The sequence below is a fragment of the Sitodiplosis mosellana genome, unplaced genomic scaffold (assembly GCF_009176505.1).
Source record: "Sitodiplosis mosellana isolate CC-2019 unplaced genomic scaffold, AAFC_SMos_1.0 Smas_scaffold_6226, whole genome shotgun sequence".
Lineage (NCBI taxonomy): Eukaryota > Metazoa > Arthropoda > Insecta > Diptera > Cecidomyiidae > Sitodiplosis > Sitodiplosis mosellana.
Genome location: NW_022601467.1, coordinates 13,722,106 through 13,729,927, shown reverse-complemented (window position 1 = coordinate 13,729,927; position 7,822 = coordinate 13,722,106). Strand labels below are relative to the sequence as shown.

Here is a 7,822-nt window from a genome sequence, read left to right as displayed (position 1 = left end):
TCACTTTCTCAAGAAAAACAACTAAAACAACAAAAACTTCATAATGTCACCTAAATGATGAAGTCAAACATTCGGTTGAACACATTTGAAATTCACATTCGTTTTACGACATGGAATTGCTTGAAGTGCATACAAGCGCCATCTAGTTGAATGACATGAACCTTGACAGCTTTCTAATGCAAGGCAGAATCAATTTAAATCGCAGCATTCTTGGATATTTTTGACAATATTTTTGATATTTTCTTTCGTATGAAAGGGAAAAAAGAACAAAACTTGAATTCGAATCGAAGAAAATCCAAAGAAATTGCTGCACGAAAAGAAAAAAACATTCGACATACAAACACGATTGTGAATGAATAAGTACTGGATGAAAGCGTCCATTTAACGACGCGAACGCCATGAATAATAAGTTCTCCACACTACAGGTATCATCACAAAGTTGACAACGTCAAAAAAAAGCGAAAAACTTCGTCGACGTGTATTCATTTATATATACATTTTCCGAAGCGACTAGATATTGCCGAAAATACAGAAAAATTAGCATAATTTGTCGACAAAAAGGAAATACCTACAACAACGAACGGATGAATCGTGATTAAATTGTTGGCAATTTCAATCGATAAATATCGGAACAGTTCGGTGTGAGTGAGTGTGTCAATGATGATGTGTTGTGGAACATTGACTTGATTCTCGTCTATTGTCTAAGTTTGTTTTTTTTTCTTCACATTTCCGCAAAATATAATAATAAATAAATAAAAATAAACAGAAGAATAAAAAAGCAGACCAACAAACCAGAACATACAAACATTTGTGAAATTAGTTTCGATAATAGTGACATCAAAGATCTTCATTAGGAAATCACAATGACTCTGTTAAGAAATTTAGTATTAGTGATAGTATTTACGATAGTTTTTGGAGATGAACACAATCACTATGTAAGTAGGAAACAAAAGTGAAATGTCCATTCCAAAATTAATTGACATGGCAAAACTGCGGGCATCGACTGTCCGCGCGTTCATGTGTATTTAAAATATGCTTTCGTCACATATACATTTACATTGTGTTTTGGGTTTCTTCATTATTTTCAGTATAATCTAAAGGAAGAGGTGGTGCTGTGGATGAACACAGTTGGACCATATGATAATCGACAAGAGACGTATGCATATTTTTCGTTGCCGTTTTGCCAGGGAGGTAAACAGTCTATTGGCCATTATCATGAAACTCTTAGCGAAGCGTTACAGGGTGTTGAATTGGAGCACAGTGGATATGCCATCGATTTTAGAGGTAAAACCGAACATTCAGTCGCACTGGCGTGTGCGTTTGTGCATGTGTGTATGTAAATCACAATACGGTGTAATTGTTATTGTTTATTTCAATTCTGAAAATCAAATAGAAGACGCAGCCCCGACGGAAATTTGCATGGTTGATTTGGATGAAGAGAAAGTGAAGGCGTTTTCATATGCAGTTAAAAATAATTACTGGTATCAAATGTACATCGATGATTTGCCGATTTGGGGACGGGTCGGTGAACGTGGCGATGATAAAAAGTATCACATTTTTACGCATAAGAAATTCGAGATCGGATATAACAACAATCGCATTGTCGATGTAAAATTGTCAACCGAAAATAAGCAACCACTTGTGCCGGGTACTAAGATCAAATTCACCTACGAAGTTAGTTTCTATCCAAGTTCGGTGGAATTCAAGGACCGATTCAACAAATATTTGGATCCAACATTCTTCCAACACAGAGTAAATTTTTTTTTTCTCGAATCGAATCGGTTTTGTCGAAAATCGATCAATTTCACTGAAGAGTGTCGTGTGTCTTTTTCCTTCAGATTCACTGGTTCAGCATATTCAACAGTTTTATGATGGTGATATTCTTGGTTGGTTTGGTGTCGATGATTTTGATGCGAACGCTTCGCAAGGATTATCAGCGTTACAGCAAAGATGAGGAAATGGACGATATGGAACGCGATTTGGGCGATGAATATGGTTGGAAGCAAGTGCATGGTGACGTATTCCGATCACCGACACACAATATGCTTTTCTCATCGCTCATTGGTACCGGTTATCAATTAACAACTGTTGTATTTTCCGTCATTGTATTCGCAATTCTTGGTGAATTGTATACAGAGTATGTTTCGGTTTCTCCATCTCTCTCTCTTTCTCGAAGCAAAAAAAAAAAAACTCGGTCACAAGTGTTTTTCACAAAATGTTTTCGTTATTTGTTATTTCAGACGGGGATCAATGTTGTCAACGACCATTTTCGTGTATGCAGCCACATCACCAGTGAATGGATACTTTGGCGGTTCACTGTATGCACGTCAGGGTGGCAAAGTGTGGATTCGCCAAATGTTGGTGTCAACATTTTTGGTGCCGACTTTTGTATGCGGCACAGCGTTTTTCATCAATTTCATTGCAATCTATTACCATGCATCGAGAGCCATTCCATTCGGTACGATGGTTGCAGTCACCTGCATTTGTCTGTTCGTCATTTTGCCGTTGAATTTAATTGGCACGGTTGTTGGCCGAAATCTGAATGGTCAACCCGATTTCCCATGCCGTGTGAATGCCGTACCACGGCCCATACCTGAGAAAAAATGGTTCATGGAACCAGCAGTTATCATTTTACTTGGCGGTGTGCTCCCCTTTGGATCCATATTTATCGAAATGTATTTCGTGTTCACATCGTTTTGGGCGTACAAAATCTACTACGTTTATGGATTCATGCTGCTCGTTTTCTCCATTCTAATCGTTGTCACGGTGTGTGTAACAATCGTTTGTACTTATTTCCTGCTGAATGCCGAAGACTACCGATGGCAATGGACGTCGTTCTTGTCAGCCGCATCGACTGCTATTTACGTTTATGTTTATTCATTCTACTATTTCTTCTTTAAAACCAAGTAAATCAATGCATTTTCCATTCTCTTATGACAATTGCGATTTTGACCAAAAAATTTATTGAAATTTTTTTTTCTTCTCTTTGCAGAATGTACGGTTTGTTCCAGACCGCATTTTACTTCGGGTACATGGCATTGTTTAGTGGAGCGCTTGGAATTATTTGCGGCACCGTTGGCTACATCGGAACGAGTTTCTTCGTACGTAAAATTTATTCAAATGTGAAAATCGATTAAAACCACCGCACCGCACCGCACTGCAGTCGCCAGCAATTTGTAAAACATCATGCGTTTATTTTTGTGTAATATTTCGTACATTTACGGTGTTGATTACGTGATCATTATTGAAATATGCTGAAATAGTTCCTTTTGTTAGAAACGAAAATGAGAAGAAAAAAAATATTAACAAAATGAAAGAGCACGAACCAAAATCTCAGGAATGACATTCAAGGCCTGAATATTGTTTCAATTTTTGTATTGAATTTTGTTTTTGGACATATGAACACTGAACTTGTGAAACAATAGCAGCAACTGAATTCTTATATTGACAATTGTTTCCTTCTTTTACTTTCTTCTCTGAAAATTCTTATCATTTACCTTTGCCACATACACACTTACACCCACACCCACACCCAAACACATATCGCTCTGTGCACTGAAGATGTTAAATGCGTGTCTTGCGAGAGAGAAAAAACTGCATTCCAGATCAGAGTCTGATGCTTCATCGAATGTTGGTCGATTTAAAATCGGCAGAACCAAATAAGTGTCTGTCTGTTTTAACAAATCAGAACTTCGACTGAACTTTTGAACGCAATCAATTTAAACATTCAGATTAAACGAGAAAACAAATTGAACCCAAATCACATTGAACAGATTTTTTTCTTCAGTTACACACCAGAGTGTTTATCTTTTTTAAATAGTTTTGATTTTATGCGTTTTTTTTTAAATTATTATCCATTTGCTGCACAAAGATGATGCGCGCAGAAAACCTTCGTTGAAGTCGATTTTTTTTTATCATTTAGAAATGCCAATCGTGATGAATTTATTAAATAAACTGAAAGAGAATGAATTATTATTTTATATTATGTAAAAATCAACAACAAGATAAAACGATCGAGCAAATTTTTCGATATGGACTGAACTGTGTCCGTTGTAACAATAATGAAAGAAGAAAAGAAACAAAAACTAAACCACAATAACATCAACAAAAATAAGAGAGAAAAAAATAGCTAGCAAGTAGCAAATTGATAATTGAATAGGAAGCATAACGAATCAAGTCGAATAGACACACGAAATGATACAACAATTATTAATTATTTAAGTGTATAATTTAATTTTAATATGATATGATTCTGTATGTGCTAAGATTTAAAAAAAAGAATTATTAAATATAAAATAATAAGGACTTGTTGCGTTTTCTTTTCCTTGCATTTATTCAGGATTTTCCAGCTTATTTCCATTCGTATCCAAATGAAGGGGAGAGAGAAAGAAAATATAAATTTATTTAGAAAAAAAAGATGGTAAATTTCTCTAATTGCATGAAAAAGAATGTTGTCCGGGACAACTATTCCCTTGTATCGTGTTTATCAATTAAGCCGTAGTGAGACGAGCGCGATGAGTGTGTCGATGATACAAGGGTCGGTAATATCGATTCATGTCTTTACAGTTTTATTCATGTCAACACATGTTGCTTGCAGATTGTGGCACATATTCATTGTACTAACAAAAAAAAACATTGTAAATTGCTGGCGAACAAACAAAATGACTACCAGTCTAATGATGATTATTGTCAACAGTGTGCAACCGAGGAAATTGGGTGTATGCCATAAAGTGAATCAGAAAAAGAAAACAACGAGCCCGAAATAATCATAAAGTAGAAGAAGAATCAGAACCGGCTCACAACGATATGAACGAATCGAACGACACACTGACAAAATAACAAACACATCAACATTGCACACACGCATACACATGCAAACGACCTAACTACACATATTCTCCCTATGACATTTGTTTACAGTCAGTCTCTTCGACGTCTCACTCACTGTTTATATTCATTTTCGTTCTTTTGCATGCACTCCCCATCATACGAAAAACTCATTTGATGTGGTTCTTTTAATTTTTCGTTCCTTTGTTCACATTAAATTATCCGGAAAAGTATTCGGAAATCGGGTGTCAAATTGTAAATAAGGATTACATCAACGAAATTATAATCTCAAAAATCAACATCGAAATTGCTAAGGGAACATTTGCGTAGCATAAAATTGTGTTCAATAGACAATGAATCTACACAGTAATAAACGTTCGTCATCTGACGACATAAATGAACGTCGAAAACGTCGTCGAACCATTTCAAATGATTTGTACCGAGGTTTGTTTTGGTTTTCATTTCATTTTTTTTTCCGAATTTTTTTTTAAATGATTTTTTGAATATTTTATTGAATTTTTTGTGTTGAATGTGTTCAGGTTTTAGTATTAATGGAACGGAAGACAACAAAGATGCATCGGATTTATCATCAATGTCCTCTGACAGCGATGAAGAAGATGATTCAAATGTGCCAAACGCCTCATCATCTAGTCAATGTGATCGGTGTTCCAAATGCAAATGCGGTATGTTGACACATTTCATTGGTGGCTGCAAAAATACAAGCAAATCAATTTTGTCCTTATTTAGATGAAGTACCAAAACTACTGAAAGTTCACAATGAAGTCCTATCGCTGCTGACTGGTATGTGCAAGTGACGGATTTATTTTGAATGATGGAATTTTCTATTCTAATTGTTTTGTTCTGATTTTGCAGAAATGAAGAAGAAAAACAACGAAATACACAAATCGGTGATGCTTGAGCTACAGATATGTAGGCAAGAAATTATCGAAGAAGTGCAACAGCTAAGGCAAAGTTTCACCCGAATGACTGAACGACTGATACGTCGCAGCAACAATAATAATCAAAATCTAGGCATGCTGGAGTACATGGACGATGACAATGAAACCGAAGAGGCCAGCGATTCAGAAACCTCCCAAGACGAAGACTTTCTGGACGATTTCCTACGATAACTCTCGCCATCTCTATCGCGTTCGCTCTCTACAAAACTGTCGATACATAACAATTTTGCATTTGTCTCCATTGGACAACAACCAAAACACATCCACAGCTCGCTTCAATCTCATTCACATCAAACCGAATGTGCCGTCGATGGAAGCACTGAACAAGTCTCTCGTGTTAAGGATCGTTTTAGGATCTGATTCAGTGAATGTACAGAACTGAAAAAAACCTTTAGGTTATGTTTACACATTCATTTTTATCATAAAATTTTTTTTTCTCATCGTTTGCATCCAATTTTATGTGCCCATTTGTGGATATGATTTTCCGAATGTAATCGTTGTTGAATTCGAATTTTAACCTTATGTCAAGTTTCATTGATTATTCTTCAATAAATTTGTAGTAATTTTAGTGTAATGATATGAACGCACCAAAATTGAGTTATTTTGAAATGTTTCTTTCTCCCCAACGAGAAAACAACGGAGACCAACATGAATGAAGTTGTCTCTCTATTGGCCAATGTGTATAGCTGTTAAGAGCAACAAATTTATTTTCAAAAGAAATTCAAATGAATTTTTTTTCTTCCAGGATTCGAATGTAAATAAACAGAAAAATTAAAAAAAGAATTTTTTTTTTAAATTCAAATAGAAAATTACAAATAGAAAAAGAAAGTCTATTTTATTCGGTCAATAGTATCGTTGTTTGAAAATGATTGCCCGATTGAAATGTCATGTGGATGACAGTTTGACACTAAAACATTAAAAAAGTACGTGGCACCACGTCTGTCTAGACTCGCCGCATCATCATCGTTGATATCGTGTTGTTTTCATTCGGTTTCGCCAAATTGACATTCAATTCTTCAATTTGCTTCCAGCACTAGTTTTGTCGTCGTCACAGAGATCGGCCGCTTTTCGATTCGATTTTATTTGTCTATAAAATTAATTTTTATTCCTAAATAAAAACTACCTCGTTGTTAGTGAACATCTCAATATATCTCAATCATGTCAAAATTATTGTTTGTTTGTGCATTTTCTGCAATTATTTCATTGTCATTCGGTTTGTCGTGCACCAGCCCAACCGTTGAAACGGTGAACACATTCACGACACAAGATGCAACAATCGTTAGCCAAATTGCATTCATCACCGAATTCACATTGAAATGCAGTAACAAAGCCTCAGAAACCTCACCATTGTTCGCTGACGTTGATGGTAAACTTTCACCGGTTGCCCGCATCGGAACTGACAAATTCCAAGTAAGTAATGCAAGTGCTATTGGTCAATGATCGATTTTGCTGGTCATTAGCATAAATCCAAAATGCGAACAATCGTTTTGACTAAAACCTTGATGTTTCGTTTCTAGGTGAGCTGGACTGAAGAAACCAAGAAGGCTAGCCGCGGTGAATATGTCGTTCGTTTGTTCGACGAAGAAGGTTTTGCTGCTGTTCGCAAGGCCCAACGTTCCGGTGCTGACATCGCCTCAATCCCAGCTCTGGCCGAAGTCAGTGTATCACATCCAGGCGCTTTCAACGGACCATACGTGAACTCAGAAATCTTAGCCGCTGGCCTCTCAATTCTCGTTGCCTACGTTGCATTCTCAACAAAGAGCAAACTTCTTTCATAAGGCCATCGCATCGATGGATTATCAAATCATTTGTCACATCAAACACACTCATTCAAATTAATTTAATATCAAGATTGACTTGAATCAAAATGAATCCGATGTTACGAACGTTAGTTTGTCATAGTGCAAAAAATTGAACATTTGTAAAGAAAGAAAAAAAGAGTGAGCAAACAAAAAACCAACAAGCTAAACGAGAGAATAAAATGATTAATTTATGATTAGTCTAGCGTATTTTTTTTCTTAGTTTTTAGTTTTTTG

The 7,822-nt window shown here is 35.9% G+C and overlaps 3 protein-coding genes across 3 annotated transcripts; all 3 read left to right on the top strand.

Annotated features, from left to right (window-relative positions):
- Positions 1 to 388: 388 nt before the first annotated feature.
- On the top strand, positions 389 to 4,305 carry LOC129579421 (transmembrane 9 superfamily member 3). Its single transcript, XM_055469501.1, has 6 exons — positions 389 to 935; positions 1,089 to 1,284; positions 1,394 to 1,752; positions 1,839 to 2,137; positions 2,241 to 2,906; positions 2,993 to 4,305. Exons 1-6 carry the CDS (start codon positions 864 to 866, stop codon positions 3,135 to 3,137), a joined length of 1,737 nt encoding a protein of 578 aa, XP_055325476.1. The 5' UTR covers positions 389 to 863; the 3' UTR covers positions 3,138 to 4,305.
- A 540-nt stretch (positions 4,306 to 4,845) lies between these two features.
- LOC129579419 (uncharacterized) lies at positions 4,846 to 6,379 on the top strand. The gene is made up of 4 exons (XM_055469500.1): positions 4,846 to 5,271; positions 5,367 to 5,510; positions 5,575 to 5,628; positions 5,701 to 6,379. Exons 1-4 carry the CDS (start codon positions 5,181 to 5,183, stop codon positions 5,955 to 5,957), a joined length of 546 nt encoding a protein of 181 aa, XP_055325475.1. The 5' UTR covers positions 4,846 to 5,180; the 3' UTR covers positions 5,958 to 6,379.
- A 323-nt stretch (positions 6,380 to 6,702) lies between these two features.
- LOC129577791 (translocon-associated protein subunit delta) lies at positions 6,703 to 7,785 on the top strand. Its single transcript, XM_055465381.1, has 2 exons — positions 6,703 to 7,196; positions 7,304 to 7,785. Exons 1-2 carry the CDS (start codon positions 6,945 to 6,947, stop codon positions 7,562 to 7,564), a joined length of 513 nt encoding a protein of 170 aa, XP_055321356.1. The 5' UTR covers positions 6,703 to 6,944; the 3' UTR covers positions 7,565 to 7,785.
- The last annotated feature ends 37 nt before the right edge of the window (positions 7,786 to 7,822 follow it).

Bases quoted from the DNA above. Each gene is read 5' to 3' on its own strand.
- LOC129579421 (XM_055469501.1), top strand. From the start codon at position 864: ATGACTCTGTTAAGAAATTTAGTATTAGTGATAGTATTTACGATAGTT. The intron at 1,285-1,393 runs GTAAAACCGAAC...AAAATCAAATAG, and splicing joins ATATGCCATCGATTTTAGAG to AAGACGCAGCCCCGACGGAA. The intron at 1,753-1,838 runs GTAAATTTTTTT...TTTTTCCTTCAG, and splicing joins CAACATTCTTCCAACACAGA to ATTCACTGGTTCAGCATATT.
- LOC129579419 (XM_055469500.1), top strand. From the start codon at position 5,181: ATGAATCTACACAGTAATAAACGTTCGTCATCTGACGACATAAATGAA. The intron at 5,511-5,574 runs GTATGTTGACAC...GTCCTTATTTAG, and splicing joins GTGTTCCAAATGCAAATGCG to ATGAAGTACCAAAACTACTG. The intron at 5,629-5,700 runs GTATGTGCAAGT...CTGATTTTGCAG, and splicing joins AGTCCTATCGCTGCTGACTG to AAATGAAGAAGAAAAACAAC.
- LOC129577791 (XM_055465381.1), top strand. From the start codon at position 6,945: ATGTCAAAATTATTGTTTGTTTGTGCATTTTCTGCAATTATTTCATTG. The intron at 7,197-7,303 runs GTAAGTAATGCA...TTTCGTTTCTAG, and splicing joins TCGGAACTGACAAATTCCAA to GTGAGCTGGACTGAAGAAAC.